Raw genomic sequence first — 15,681 nt, 5'->3', positions numbered from 1 at the left:
AAATTCCTCAGAGAACTTCCCAAAAACTCTTGCAGAGAAAACTCCCAGCAAGAGAGGAGAAAATTAACAAGAAAATTTTCACCTCCCTGGATAACACAGTGCAGAGGGTGGCAAGGCCTAATCTTGGCAGGGCAGGGCATCCTTACCCTTCTGAGGCAAAACCCAAAAGAGACAGAAGTTCCTCCTCTCTCTCTTTTTATACCTCTTGACACTTCTTGATGCTGTCAGATGATATGAAATACCTCTTTGGTTGCTTAAGTCAGGTGATGTTTGTCCCTTCTAATCTGTCACATCCTTTGAGGCCTGCGAAGACTGAGGCCTAAACTGAAACTAAAGCCAAAACTACCACAGAACTTTAAGACCATCTGGTTCCAATCCCCCTATCATGGGACACCTTGCACTAGACCAGGTTGTTCCAAATCCCATCCAACGTGGCCATGAGCTCTTCCAGGGATGAGGCAACTGCACTTCTCTGGTTCTTGGGTTCTGAGGTTCTTGGGTTTGAGGCATCCTTGCAGTGAAAGGATCTGGTGCTATAAAATATAAATATAATTAGGTTGCTTATACAGGGAGATTTGGACACAGTGGATCTGCCTTTTGAGCAGATTCCTCTCAGCTTGCCCGTCACCACGAGGACAAAGGTGGTACCTCAGGTACTCAGAGACCCCCTCTCTGCTGTTGCAGGCACTTAAGGGCTGGGATTGTGGCAGCTCATGTAGTTTTTAGGCTGTTTTCTGTCTTTGCAGATGGTAATTACATAGAATCATGGAATGGTTTGGGTTGGAAGGGGCCTTAAAGCTCATCCAGTCCTGCCCCTGCCATGGGCAGGGACACCTCCCACTGTCCCAGGGTGCTCCAAGCCCCGTCCAACCTGGCCTTGGACACTCCCAGGGATGGGATTTGGTGGTATTTGTTGCCTCAGCTCCTGTTTTTTGTGTCTGTTGGGACACTGATGCTGTGGCAGCAAAGGGCCCTTGCCTGGTCCTGCAGCTGAAATGGGAACAAGCAGCAGAGCTAAAAAAAGTCCAGTGACCTAATCCAGTTTCCATGGTAACGTTGTAGATTAATGGCTTTTAGCTGTAATCTCAATGAGACGTATTGAACTTTTTCTGTGATGATTTAGAGCCTCTTTATGTCCTGGGTGACTTTGCCTCCAAATCCATCAGTCACGTGCAGGCAGAAGGATCCACTTGTACTGCTGGAGAAGGAACATCTGCCGAGGCTGCTGCTGAACCAGAAGTTCGTGTCACGTGGGAGTAAATACCCTTGGCTGGTACAGGAGTGGCAGGGATGAGACAACGTGTAGTACATGAGGGAATCATCTTAAATCCTGTTCTGCCCTGCTCTGGTGCTGCCTGAGCTCGTGGGGTGCTGCCAGAGGGAGCAGGGTGGATTGAGAACACCAGAGTGGGGGTTTTTTGGTCCTTGTTGCCAGCACAGGTCTGTCTCCTGACCTAGAGCTGCAGTTGGTGGAGGAGTTTTGGAGTGGGTTTGGTTAAACATGGGCCAGAATAGGGGAAATGGAGTGCTGGGAGGAAAGGATAACCCAGGCAGCAGCTGTACCCATGACCTTCCCTGCATCCCCATCACCTCGACCATCAACACCTTTAAGACAAGCAGCACCAATCCTTTTTGATTTATTTCCCTGGAAAGGTTGCTTAGGAATCTGCATCCCTGTTCCTGTGCTGGTCTGGAGAGTGGAGGTGCAAGAGTTGTGGGTTTTTTTGTTTGGTTGTTTTGCCTTTTTTTGGTGTTTTTTTTGTTTGGTTGCTTGGTTGGTTTTTTATGTTTTGTTTTGGTTTTTTTAATGGATTTAGCATATGTTGGGCTGAATTTGCTCCTTTTAGGTAAATCCCAGTTAGAGTCCCTCCTATTCCTAGGGTTTTCCTAACACCTTTGGTCCTTGGCATGAGGACGGCAAACCCCTCCTTCCCATCCCCTGCCAGCTTCTGATCTGTCACCTCTCCTGGGGCCTTTGCAGGGCTCTGGGTGCCTCTTGCTGTGGTTCCTCCCCACTGGAGAGCAAGGCAGGATCAAAGAGCCACGGATTGCCAGCCCAGCCTGCAGGGAGCAGGGAGATGAAAGCCCTGCAGCATTGCTGAAGCCCTGCAGCTCCCTGAGTGCTTCTCTGAGTCTCTTTCATAAGGGTGATGTCTTGCAATAGTAATAACTCAGGAACCTTTTGTTTCCTCCACAGTGCTGGAAGACGCGAGACAGCGAGGAGTACGAGGCCGAGGGTGAGAGACAAGAGCAGCACCTGCTTGTGCTTGTTCTCCTTCCAGCTTTGAAGATCAGTCAGAGGAGCACATGGGGAGGATCTTGGGCCAGCTGGGTGTGTGGAGCATCCCAGCCTGGCTGGTGCAGAGCTCAGGGAGGTGCACCTGGGGTTGAAAGCTAAAGCAGGGGGCCTCGGAGGGCACATTTCCTGCCTTACCCTCTCTGCCTTCTTCATCCTGGTGTCCCTGACCTCAACAGCCCTGTCGTGGTGCCCACCCCTGCCCTGGGGGGTGCTGGCTGTAGTGGAACTCGGTGGGCACTAGATGTCAGCAGGAACCAGTTGTTAAATGTTCCCTGATTGTCACAGAACCATAAAATGATGTCCTTTGGTGTGGAAGGGATCTTAAAAATGCCCAACTCCACCCCATGCTGTGGGCAAGGACACCTTCCACTAGACCAGGTTGCTCAGAGCCCTGTCCAGCCTGGTCTGGATCACTTCCAGGGATGGGGCACCACCTTTCTGTGCCAGTGTTTTACCATTCTCATTGTAAAAAAAAATCCTTTTAATTGCTTCAACACCCCTTCTGCATTTCAGCTGCTCTGTAGCCCCTACCCTTATCCAAAGAAACCATGTTTTTTTCTCCTAAAGCTGTTTTCCAGCCCCAGGAGGTGACCTTGTGCAGCTGCCTTGATCCTGTGACTGTCCAGGGCAGGAGAGGCCCCTTCTCCACCTGTGCCTGCATGGGGAGCTGCCCTTCCCCTGCCCACTTTGGCCACTGGACTCATCCACATTCCCAAAGATCCTCTTGGCCACTGTCCTGGCTGTAGGTCACTCTGAACCTGGTCAAGCATGGGCACAGCTGCCCAAGACTGTGGCGGAGTTCCCATCCCTGGGGGGCACTTAAAACCTGTGGATGTGGCACTTGGGGACATGGGTCAGTGGTGGTACTGGGGGAATGGTGGGACTCCATGGTCTTAGAGAGCTTTTCCAACCCCAACAAGCCCATGATTCTATGGACCTGGGGTTCCCTCCCCTGTGGTGGCACATGTGGGGTGAATGCTGAGCAGAACCTTCTGGTGGAGTCCCGTCCTGCTGGGACCAGCATCCACACCCCAAAATCCCCAGTGTGCTCTGAGCAGCATGAGCTCAGACAAATCATCCTCTGGGATCTGATGAGCAAGGAAGGAGACTCTGCCTGATGCAGCAGCAGATCCCCTGTGATGTGCAGAACCCCCAGGTCTTCTGGTGGCCACTCCAAAAACCAGAGCAATCTCCCCCCTTTCCAGGACAGCTGCGCTTCTGGAACCCGGATGACCTGAACGCCTCCCCTGGCACCTCACCCAGCCCAGACTGGATAGAGGAGAAACTGCAGGAGGTGTGTGAGCACCTTGGGATCACCAGGGATGGCCACCTGAACAGGAAGAAGCTGGTGTCCATCTGTGAGCAGTATGGGCTGCACACAGTGGCCGGGGAGGTGAGCGACCACTGCCCGTGCCCCTGGAATGTGGTGTGTCCCCCCAAAACCTGTCCTGGTCAACAGGTTGCTACTTGGCAAGGAGTTCCCAGCTCCTGGTTTTCCAGCAGTATTTCTGGTGTCAAACCATCAGATGTGGGTGGCTGCTCTAGGAGGAGGCAGCTCCCAACTTTATACAATGTGCATGTCTTCTCATGCAATTGCAGGGGAAACTGGAATTTATGAACATTTCTTGGATTCCAAGCATGTCTCCTTAATCCCAGGAATCTTCAGGCTAGACAGTAAACATGGGTTAAATATTCATAGGTGGTTGTTTTTGACTTTGTGAAGGCCTGGGGGCTGTTTCTGTCCTGTAGCAAAAGTCCAAGAGAAAATGAATTCTTTAGCAAAGAAAGTCTCTTGTCAACTTAGGATTTAGGTTTATTAAAAAAAATCAGACTTTTTGTATCTTAAAACAACATGCAGTAAGTTAAATTAAAGCAATAATTCCTTCCCTAAGACATGTTTCTGAGCAGGTATTCCTTTGCAGCACCTGCAATGAAATGTTTTCAGGGTATTAAGGCAGAAAATGGAAAAGATAAAATGTAGACAAAGAAATAGTAAGGGACTAATCTGAACATCTCTAGTCCTGCTTTTCAGAAAGCAGCATGCCCTGGAGTATAAAATAGATTTATTATAACCTTGCAGTGTCTTACTGGGGTTTTTTTTGCCTGGTCACTTTAAGATGCTGAGGGTTTGGCATCTCTCAGTACATTGTGCTGAATTCCTGAGGTCACCCTGTCCAGGGAGCAGAATGAAGTGAGGGGGTTTTTTCATGCTGCTTCATTAAATAGAAATTCCAAGATGACCAGAAACTTTTCTCATGGTGTTTGTGTCTGCAGTTTTCCATGTGGAGGTTGCTGTGCCAGAATTGGGCTGATGTGGTACCGGGTAACTCTTGCTTTGCTCTTTTTGGAGCTCTGGGAATAGGATGTTCTCTCTCTGCCGGGTTGTTCCTGTGCTGGTTTGGTGCTAGGTGTGATTTCTGTCTCCTTGCAGGTGCTTGAAGAGGTGCTCCACAACCTGGAGCAAGATGGGACCATGAGTGTGGAGGATTTCTTTTATGGCCTGATTAAAAGTGGGAAGTCACTGACCCCCTCGGCCTCCACCCCGTACCGACAGCTGAAAAGGCACCTCTCCATGCAGGTGAGACACTGAGCTGCATCCTGGGATAACAGGAGGAGAAGTCCTGAACAAATCCCACTGAGCCTGTCTCCTCCTCTTCCTCCCTCTTTGTCCCTGGAGGGGCTGCTGTGATGGCCCTGTGGAGGCAGGAGGTGGTGACAAGGAGCTGCTCCAAAAGTGGGTTTCAAATTCTCTCTCAGAAAAAAAAAATGCTTCTTTGGGAGAGTTGGGGGAGATAAAGCAGGAAACACCCTCATGGTAGAGGGGAAATGGCTCTGACAACCTGAGAAGTGCAGTAAGTAAATGGTATAGATTTGTAAAATCCCAGAATGGTTTGGGTTGGAAGGGGCCTTAATGACCATCCCATTCCACCCCTGCCATGGGCAGGGATACCTCCCACCAGCCCAGGTTGCTCCAAGCCCAGTCCAACCTGGCCTTGGACACTCCCAGGGATCCAGGGGCAGCCAGTATAAACTGAGTGCAGGGGGAGGTGATCCCTGGGGCAGGTTGGGTACTGTAGACATGCAGGTCCCACATCTCTTTTCCAATTATTAATAATTTTCTGAGAGAGAGTTTGAAATCAACTCCCTGGCTTGGCCTGGAAGCTGAGGGCTGTACCCAAAGCTCCTCTGCAGCATTTTTAGGGGGAGTGACACTCAAACCCAAAAATAAGCAGTGGAAAATACTTCTGGAGCCCTGGGGACAGCTCTGCCACTGCCCCTCCTTGGGGTTGGTTGCAATCCAAAGTGCCCAGTGGCACCGTGAGGTCAGCGGGGGTGCTCCCACTGGGATTTTGCTGGGCAGGGAGGGAAAGCAGAGCTTAATCCCTAATCCTTGGAGGAGGGAAATGACTTGGGTAAGGCTCTGTGGGCACGGGGTGGGCAGATGCTGGCGCTGCCCGTGCCCTGTCACACCCTCACCCTCTCTCTTGGCAGTCCTTCGACGAGAGCGGGCGCCGCACCACCACCCCCTCGGCCATGCCCAGCACCATCGGCTTCTCCCTCTTCTCCAGCCTGGATGATGGCATGGGCTATGGCTGCGTGGAGGGGGTGCTGGACTGCTGGCACCAGGAGGGCATTGAGAACAGCCAGGAGATCCTGAAGGTGAGCACCAGCTCCACCCCCACCCCCTGCATGTGTGGTGTTGTCCCCCACTGTTGGATGCTGGATTGGAGATGAGTTGTTATTTTCCCCTTAAAAATCCTTGGGTTTTTTCCCTTTTAAAAGTATACCAGAGAAGCTGTGGTTGCCCCATCCTTGGAAGTGTCCCAGGCCAGGTTGGACAGGGCTTGGAGCAACCTGGGATAGTGGGAGGTGTCCCTGCCCCTAGAATCATAGAATCAGTTGGGTCGGAAGAGACCTCTGAGATCGTCCAGTCCAACCCTTAATCCAACCCCACTTTGATTACCAGATCATGGCACTCAGTGCCACATCCAGTCTCACCTTAAAAACCTCCAGGGTCAGAGAATCCACCCCCACTCTGGGCAGAACATTCCAATGCCTGACACTCTCTCTGCAAAGAATTTCTTCCTGATATCCAACCTAAACCTCCCCTGGCAGAGCTTGAGCCTGTGCCCCCTTGTCCTTCTGGTGGTATGGGATGATCATTGAGGCCCCTCCCAACCCAAACCATTCTGGGATTCTATAAAAATTCCTAGTTCCAGGAGTTCTGTGAAATTTCCAATAACTTGCTTTATGGTCCATCCCAGAGAGGTGGAACCTAAATAATAAAAATACAATGTGATTTCCAGCTCAGCTCAAAGGATCACCCGTATTTGTTAGAAAGCAATTTAATCCCTTTCCCTCCCTGAACAGCTGTACCTACAAACCTCTCAGCACTGGGGTGACCTGAATTATTGGTGGTGCTGAGCTTGGGGCCAGCACTTGAAACCCTGCCCAGTCCTTGGGGTTCTATTGTAGACTAAAAGGGTGTTTGGGATCCAAATCAGATGCCTCAGTAAATCCCATCCCTGTCCATCTTGCTGGAAGCTGTGGGTGGGAGAAGATAATTTCATGTGATGGTCTTTGGAGACCATCACTGGGTTCCCAGCAAGGATGACTCTGTGATTCCCCAGACTTCAATATCCATATGGATATTGCATATCCAGGTTGCAATAACCCCTGCTATTGCTCAGACTTTGAAACCCACCTATAGCCTGGGCTCACACAGGACAATTTGAGAAAGTGGGACCATCTCCAACCGATTTGTGTGTCCACCTTGACCTTCTCTTCTGGTGTTGCTTTCACTGGCAGTTTCCTTTGTTACTGGTGCCACTGGGGTGGTTTCTCCAGTGTCTGCAGTGGTTTAGCCCCACCACAAGCCCTTCTGTGCTCTGCTCTGTGCTCCTGCAGAGTTAAGTTGAATCATGAAATCTTTTAAGTTGGAAAAGACCTGTCAAAGATTGAGTCCAACCACCAACTCATCACTGCCTTGGTCACCACCAGAATATGTCCTCAAGTGCCACATCCATGTGTGTTTTGAATACAAAAGAAAAGGCTTCAAGGCCAGGTTGGACAGGGCTTGGAGCAACCTGGTCTAGTGGAAAGTGTCCGTGCCCATGGCAGGGGGTGGAATGAGATGGGCTTTGAGGTCCCTTCCAACCCAAACCATTCTGCTATCTATAAAATTCCAAGCAGTTGCTGATAATAATTTGCTTTCTTAGAGGTGGCATCCTTGCCACCAAATCCTCCCTTTTTTTTTCTGTTGCCTCTATTGCAAGAGCTGGTTTGTTTAACAGGAACATCTCCCACCACTTTCCTGCAGCAGCTGATATTTAGGAAAGGCTGTTGTCATTAGATCCTCTGGAGAATCAGTGCATTTCATCAGGCCTGGGTTTAATTTCCTGTCGATCTTGCAGCACCACCGGGACAGTTCCCATCTCCACAGCTGGCAGCAGCTCTGGAATGCAGGGAGGTGGCAGAGATGTCTGGTTTATTGCCCCAAAGGCGTTTGTGACAGATTAATTAGCGAGCAGAAATCTCCTCTGAGCCTCCTCATTCCATCCTGTCACTTCATGCCCAGACATCTCCAGGCTCCTGCAGGGCAGGGACGCTCGTTCTGCTCTAACGGAGTGTTGTTGTTTCCTCAGGCTTTGGACTTCAGCTTGGATGGGAAGGTGAACTTGACAGAGCTGACACTGGCACTGGAAAATGAGCTGCTAATCACCAAGAATGGGGTCCACCAGGCAGCCCTGGCGAGCTTCAAGACGGAGATCAGACACCTCATGTGAGTCAGTGGCATCGTTGGAGCGGCGGCTCCGTTCGGCCAAGCAGCTCATCAATGGGGGTCTTGTCAATGTGGCACTGGGAGGGTCTTGGATTGCTCAGAAACTTCCAGCTGCCTCGTTTATTTTAAAACACTCATCCCCAGGGATGGCAGAAAAATGTAGTTGAAAAATAAAAAAAAATGAAAGCAGGTCTGGGAATAGTCTGGAAGTGGTCACTGCTATTCCCAGGGGTCATGGATGGCCAAGGAATGCACAGCTTAGGACAGAGGCTGCTGCAATTTGTTATCAGTGCCTTTAATCCAAACTGGATCATCCAACCCAGATGTTTAACCATGAGATAGATGTGAGGGGAGGTACAAAGTCACTCTGCACCCCCACTTGATTCATTTGGAAGTCGACACAGTTTGACATTGCACCAGACTTGCTGTGCAGGTTTCTCTGTTGAGAGAGTGTGGGAGATGGGAAACACTTCCCTGTATGTATATTTATTGATTTATAAATCATATACATGTATATAGAATATATACAGAATGAATAGAATGTATGGAATGTATGCAGAAGCTCAAGTATTTCTTCCCACACAGTAATTGATCACCTTGTCCATCCCACTTTGGAGACTCACTCTCAGTTAATTCCTGTTGTGTGACTGTTGCATTTCTTTGCCATGTGCCCAACTCCAGTTGTTTGTGGTGTATTGTTTGTACTGTAAATATTTTAATAATTTGGATATTCAGGATATTAATAATATTCATATTCAGATGTGACAGACTGAGAGAGCTGGGACTGGTGAGTCTAAAGAACAGTCCAGGGAGATCTGAGAGCCCCTGCAGTGCCTAAAGGGGCTTTGAGAGAACTGGAGAGGGACTTTGGACAAGGGCCTGGAATGACAGGACAAGAGGAATGGCTTCCCACTGCCAGAGAGCAGGGTTAAGTGGGATATTGGGAAGGAATCTTTGGCTGGGAGGGTGGGCAGGCCCTGGCACAGGTTGGGCAGAGAAGCTGTGGCTGCCCCATCCCTGGGAGTGTCCCAGGAAAGGCTGGACAGGGCTTGGAGCAATGTGGGATATTTGAAGGTGTCCCTGCCCATGGCAGGGGTGGGTCTGAATGATCTTGAAGGTTCTTTCCAGCCCACATGATTCCAGGGTTTGATGAATTCAGGGAGCTTGAGGTCTCAGGACCAATGGAGATATCAAGACATGTCCAGAGCTATGGGTGCAAGTTCACATCTGGTGACTAAATGCAGTTTAGACCCTTGGAGAGCTTTCTGAGCTGTTGTTCTCTGCTGTGGCAAAAACCTTCTTTGGGGGAGCAGGGAGGGGTGACCTAACCCAGGATGGTTCTGCTTCCTGTAGGGAGAGGTTTGACCAAGTGGCCAGAGAGAAGGAGAAGCTGAGGTCAGACCTGGAGAAGGCTGAGAAGCTGAAATCCCTGATGGCCTCTGAAGTGGACGACCACCACGCTGCGATCGAGCGCCGCAACGAGTACAACCTCAGGTACTGTCCCAGGTCATCCCTGCCCTCCTCCCTGGCATCACAGGGACATGGGGACAGAGGCAGTGCCACCACTCCCAGCAGCATTTCCCACATGCTGCTTCTAACAAGCTCTTCTAACAAGCCACACCTTGAGTGTTGTGTTCAGTTCTGGGCCTCTCAGTTGAGGAAAGAGATTGAGGGGCTGGAGCGGGGCCAGAGAAGAGCAATGAGGCTGGAGAAGGGACTGGAGGTGGCACTGAGTGTCCTCTTAAACACCTCCAGGGACGGAGAATCTACCATGTCTTGATCCAACCCCACTGTGATCACCAGCCCAGGCCACGGAGTGATCACAGTGGGATTGGATCAAGGGTTGGACTTGATAATCTCAGAGGTCTCTTCCAACCCAACTGAGAAGAGCAATGAGGCTGGAGAAGGGACTGGAGGTGGCACTGAGTGTCCTCTTAAACACCTCCAGGGACGGAGAATCTACTATGTCTTGATCCAACCCCACTGTGATCACCAGCCCAGGCCACGGAGTGATCACAGTGGGATTGGATCAAGGGTTGGACTTGATAATCTCAGAGGTCTCTTCCAACCCAACTGAGAAGAGCAAGGAGGCTGGAGAAGGGACTGGAGCACAAGTGCTGTGGGGAGAGGCTGAGGGAGCTGGGGGTGTTCAGCCTGGAGAAGAGGAGGCTCAGAGGTGACCTCAGCACTGTCTGGAACTCCCTGAAGGGAAGTTCTGGCCAGGTGGGGGTTGGTCTCTTCTCCCAGGTACTCAGCAATAGGACAAGGGGGCACGATGGGCTCAGGCTCTGCCAGGGGAAATTGAAGTTGGAGATGAGAAAGAAATTCTTTGCAGAGAGAGTGCTCCGGGATTGGAATGGGCTGCCCAGAGAGGGGGTGGATTCCCCAACCCTGGAGGTTTTTAACCTGAGCTTGACTGTGGCACTGAGTGCCATGATCTGGTAAAGGGACTGGAGTTGGCCCAAGGGTTGGACTTGATGATCTTGGAGGTCTTTTCCAACCCAATCCATTCTGTGATTCTTCTCTCTGATGCCTTTGCAGGAAGCTGGACGAGGAGTACAAGGAGCGAATCGCGGCTCTGAAGAACGAGCTGCGGAGAGAGCGGGAGCAGATCCTGCAGCAGGCGAATAAACAGAGGCTGGAGCTGGAGCAGGAGATTGAGAAGCTGAAAACGGAGGAGAATTATATCCGAGACCGCCTGGCCCTGTCCCTGAAGGTAACAGGGACCCAGCGCAGGTCTCCTCCAGGAGGGAGGGATGGACAGGATGGGTTGTGATGTGTGTTGAGCTTGTCAAAAGCAATTTAAGCAGGAAGGTAGATGTGTATCCATGAGAATTGGTTTTTGGATTGTTCCTTGGATTCCTAAGGCTTTGGTTCAGATCTTTGCCACCATCAAGTGTGTGTGCACAGTTGCCTTGCTGGATCATTTTCTGTCCAGCCAGGAGGTAAAACATCTTGGAAACATTTTAAAATGTTGCTTTAAAAACAAATAAAACCCCCAAAACATCTAAAGGAAACTTGTTATGCGTTTTGACACTTGTCACAAGTCCAGTGTTCACCCTTGCCATGCTGGGATTCACACAGATTCATAGTTCCTGTCTTGGGGCAGTGTCCTGCTCCAGTTTGACTGGGAATAATCCCTTTTTGAATGAGATAACAGCTGGTTATATTTTTCTCCTCCAAATGCTGAGCCTGTTGGGGGGATTTTTGTTTGCTCCAGGAAAACAGCCGCCTGGAGAGCGAGCTGCTGGAAACGGGGGAAAAACTGGCTGAGTGTGAAAGTTTGGCAAACAAACTGCAGAGGAACTTGGAAAACGTCCTGGCTGAGAAGGTAAATCCTCCTTTTCCCACTAGGATTTCAGAATTAAACTGCTTTTGAGTCACTGCAGTGGAGCTGCCAGTTGAACTGAGGCTCTTGAGGTCCTTATCCAGGTGGGAATAAGGCACAGCCTGCCCTGGGGACGTGTGTTGCCTTCCAGCTAAGGAAGTTAAAGATACTCCACCTTAACTATAATTTTGTTCTAATTAAATTAGGAAGGCTCTGAATGAAGGAATCATCCTGCAGATCTGGAGGGATTGTTTTTTCCCCATTGCCAAGTTTTGGATAAACCCAATGTGCAGGTCCTTTCCAGGGAGGGTGATCCATGAGGAGTTCCATAACATCTCTGCTGAGATCAGGTGGAAAAGGAGGTGAACAGCTGATCAGGGCTGTGTTACTTTAAACTCATCAGAATATCAACTTCTCCAAAGGCATTTGAGTTTGTGCATCCATAGACAGAGGTTCGTGTGCTGGGCTTCCCACACAGGATCTGTTTTCCAGCTTCCTTTAAAGCTTGGGATTATTTGTCTCTCTGAGATGTGCACATGCTAAACTAGAAAACTCCAAGTGAGTTTTCAGGGAGGTTGGTCATTGTTTCTATTAGCAGGGAAGTAGAGTTTCTTTAGATAAAATAAAAAAACTCAGAGGGGAGAAGTGATAGGCTGCAGGAATGGCATCCATGCTGTGCTGGCCAGGGCTGTTTGCTGGATGAATAACTGGATCCCATTGCTGTGTTTCAGTTTGGTGACCTGGATCCCAACAGTGCAGAGTTTTTCCTGCAGGAGGAGAGACTGACCCAGATCAAGAGCGAGTACGAGCAGCAGTGCAGAGTAAGTGCAGCCCAGGGCTGAGACCTGGCACTTCCTTCACCGAGAGCAACACAACCACGAGGGTTGGAAAATCCCTCTAAGATGGAATCCAACCACTCCCAGCACTGCCAAGGCCACTACTGAGCCTTGTCCCCAAGTGTCACATCCTTACTGCAAAGGACACTGCGGAGGGGCTTGGAAAGCTCTTCCCACAGAGGCAACTGGCTGATCCAAGAGGATGAGGTGGCCCAAGGGTGGGCTGGGAGAGGGTCTGTGCATTCCTGGGAATTCAGAATTGCAGGAACTTACAGCAGAAATCAGAAATATCCTCATTTTGCTGGTTTCCAAACTGGTGCTGTTTTCTTAAAGTAAAACTGAGAATGGAAAGTTTGTCCTCTCCCCAGATCTTGTATGGGAGAGACTTCTCTAAGGTGAACCTGCAGCTTATCTATTAGCATATCTAATTTCTGGGGCCTGCAGTGGCACCAGCTCAGGTGTTGCCCAGAGAAGCTGTGGCTGCCCCATCCCTGGAAGTGTCCAAGGCCGGGTTGGATCCACCTGGGATAGTGGGAGGTGTCCCTGCTCATGGCAGGGGCTGGAATGAGATGAGCTTAAAGGCCCCTTCCAACCCAAACCAGTCTGGAATTCTGTGGCTCTGTGGTCTGTTCTGCTTGATGCTTTTCATTCAGTAAAGGGCAGATCTGTGTGCTCAGAAACAGCACAGGAGCTCTCTTGGGAAGTTGCAGTTTACAGGCAAAAATTTTGTAGAAATAAGTGTTGAACTGACACTACTTGATGTGCAGCTGATTTTTCTGGTTTTCAGTGTGGCAGGTGTACAAATCAGTCCCCAAGGTTTGCTTTCTGAGCCTTTCAGAGGTGCAGAGTTCTGTGTTTGTGTTCAGGGAGTTACTCCCCACAATCACTGCTGGTCATGGAGCAAAGTGCTTGGCATTTGGCACAAACACCTGGGATGTTCTGCTGGCAAAGGGGCAGAAGTACCAGATGGTAAATGTCAGAATGAAGGGATTTTGTTCCTAATTTGATCTTTTGCTTCTGGTTTCTTCTGATCCAGCTTCTCAAGCAGTGTTTGAGGAGCTACTTCTTGACTGCTCATAAAGATTCCTGATGTTTAATAAAAGGTCACAGGAAAAAGGAATAAAGGGAAAGGTGCTGGAGCACATTGTACTTTCACCTTTAAGTATTTTTAATCATGGAATGCCAGAATGGTTTGGATTGGAAGGGATCTCAAAGGCCATCCAGTCCCACCCCCTACCATGGGCAGGGACACCTCCCACTAGCCCAGGTCACTCCAAGCCCTGTCATAGAATCATAGAATGGATTGGATTGGAAAAGACCTCTGAGATCATCAAGTCCAACCCTTGGTCCAAATCCAGTCCCTTTACCAGATCATGGCACTCAGTGCCACAGTCAAGCTCAGTTGAAAAACCTCCAGGGATGGGGAATCCACCCCCTCTCTGGGCAGCCCATTCCAATGCCTGAGCACTCTCTCTGCAAAGAATTTTTTTCTGCTCTCCAACTTCAATTTCCCCTGGCAGAGCTTGAGCCCATCGTGCCCCCTTGTCCTATTGCTGAGTGCCTGGGAGAAGAGACCAACCCCCACCTGGCCAGAACTTCCCTTCAGGCAGTTCCAGACAGTGCTGAGGTCACCTCTGAGCCTCCTCTTCTCCAGGCTAAACAACCCTGTCCAACCTGGCCTTGGACACTTCCAGGGATGGGGCAGCCACAGCTTCTCTGCCCAACCTGTGCCAGGGCCTGCCCACCCTCCCAGCCAGGAATTCCTTCCCAAAATCCCATCTTTCCCTGCTCTCTGGCAGTGGGAAGCCATTCCCCTTGTTTTGCTGACAGAAGGATGACACTGGCATGATGGATTCAAACAAGGCTTTCCCTGCTGTGATTCCCACCTGAATGTCTCATGGCTGATGGGTTGGATTCTTTGGTTGGTTTCACTGAGGCTTCTTTATCTTTCCCCTCAGGAGCTGCAGGACCAGATTGATGAGCTGCACTCGGAGCTGGAGGAGTACCGTGCCCAGGGCAGAGTGCTCAGGCCTTCCCTGAGGAATTCCCTGTTGGAAGAGTTCGACATGGATATGAAGAGTCACGGCAACAGCGGGATTGAGCCTGACCAAGGTACAAACATCTCCTGCAGGACTCAGTTCTGTGCTCTAGGGGGTTGTGAGAACCCCTTGGAGGTAATTCCATAAAACCTTCCCAATGGATTTGATCCCTGCCTGAATTTTAGTATTCAGTGTTAATTTGGGATCTCTGGACTATATTGAAAGCTACAATTAATATTCACTTGTCTGTGTTTGTGATGGGAATTTGAGCTGCAAGTAGCTGCCTAAAGAAATGTAAATTGATGAAATAATTCTGTTGAGAATGATATATTTATATATTACAGAATTAAGGTTTTTGTGGTAATATTTATTTTATAGTAATTTTTCTTTCTAAAGGACTTGGTTCAGAAGATTGCAACCCATTAAATATGAGCATAGAGGCAGAAATGGCCATTGAGCAGATGAAGGAGCAACATCACAGGGATCTCCATCACCTGAAACAGGAGCTTGAAGACACAGTAAGTGTTGGAACAAAATGGTCTTTAGGGTCCCTTCCCACCTAAACCATTCTGGGATTCTGTGATCCCAGTAAGAAATAAAGCTTTGCAGGGGAAATGAAGAGAAAATGCTGATGTGTTAATCAAAATATTCAGTAAAATGAATATATGAAACTTCATAATATGGAAATATTGAGGAGAACATCTCTGTAGAATGTGGAAAATCTCCTCTGTTTTCCTTTTGTAGGTGAGCCATTATGAAAAGCAGCTGGATGAGACAAAAACCCACTGGGAAAAGGAGCAGGAGGACATGAGGAAGAATCATGCTGAGGAGATGGATGTCATGGAAAAGCAAATAACTGGCCTTAAAACTCAACTGGCAGAGCTTCAGGGAGAGGCAGAAGCACTCAGGGAGCAGCAGGGAGAGCTGGACTGCAAACACAATGAGGAGAAAACCAAACTGCAGAGGTGCTTTGAGGAGGAAAAAGCCAACCTGCAGGAGCTGCTGAGGCAGGAGCATGAGGAGGATGTCAGAGCCAGACTGGAGCAGGTGAAGGAGAAGTTCAGTCAGGAACGGGAAGAACTGATCCAGAACAGTGTGTGGGTGGAAGAAAAGATGAGAGTCCTGGTGCAGACCCTGCAGGAGGAGAAGGGAGAGCTGGAACGTGGGTTCCATGAGCAGCTGAAGAGGCTGGCAGAGGTGCACGCCCTGGAGAAGGAGGAGCTCCAGCAGGAGCTGCTGAGGAAGCACGAGCAGGAGCTGGAGGAGGAGAGGTGAGTCTGGTGGTGGTCGTGGGGTGAACCTCAATGGCAACCCAGTGCAGATGAACCCATAGCACATAGAATCAGTTGGGTTGGAAGAGACCTCTGAGATCATCAAGCCCAACCCTTGATCCAACC

The 15,681-nt window shown here is 49.7% G+C and overlaps 1 protein-coding gene across 4 annotated transcripts in view; it reads left to right on the top strand.

The window, feature by feature from the left end:
- The window catches only part of NIN (ninein), a 77,635-nt gene that overhangs the window by 26,090 nt on the left and 35,864 nt on the right, over positions 1 to 15,681 (top strand). For all 4 annotated transcript variants that reach the window (XM_071557194.1, XM_071557195.1, XM_071557192.1 and 1 more), the window contains exons 5-16: positions 2,198 to 2,237; positions 3,505 to 3,692; positions 4,731 to 4,877; positions 5,792 to 5,959; positions 7,945 to 8,081; positions 9,435 to 9,575; positions 10,623 to 10,797; positions 11,302 to 11,412; positions 12,141 to 12,230; positions 14,204 to 14,357; positions 14,681 to 14,802; positions 15,029 to 15,555. In XM_071557194.1, coding sequence (XP_071413295.1) covers positions 2,198 to 2,237; positions 3,505 to 3,692; positions 4,731 to 4,877; positions 5,792 to 5,959; positions 7,945 to 8,081; positions 9,435 to 9,575; positions 10,623 to 10,797; positions 11,302 to 11,412; positions 12,141 to 12,230; positions 14,204 to 14,357; positions 14,681 to 14,802; positions 15,029 to 15,555 — 2,000 coding nt within the window. The remainder of the gene's footprint in view (positions 1 to 2,197; positions 2,238 to 3,504; positions 3,693 to 4,730; positions 4,878 to 5,791; positions 5,960 to 7,944; positions 8,082 to 9,434; positions 9,576 to 10,622; positions 10,798 to 11,301; positions 11,413 to 12,140; positions 12,231 to 14,203; positions 14,358 to 14,680; positions 14,803 to 15,028; positions 15,556 to 15,681) is intronic.

This window comes from Pithys albifrons, chromosome 6 (assembly GCF_047495875.1).
Source record: "Pithys albifrons albifrons isolate INPA30051 chromosome 6, PitAlb_v1, whole genome shotgun sequence".
NCBI classification, from domain to species: domain Eukaryota; kingdom Metazoa; phylum Chordata; class Aves; order Passeriformes; family Thamnophilidae; genus Pithys; species Pithys albifrons.
The sequence above is the reverse complement of the archived record's forward strand: the minus strand, read 5'-3'. Positions and strand labels throughout refer to the sequence as shown.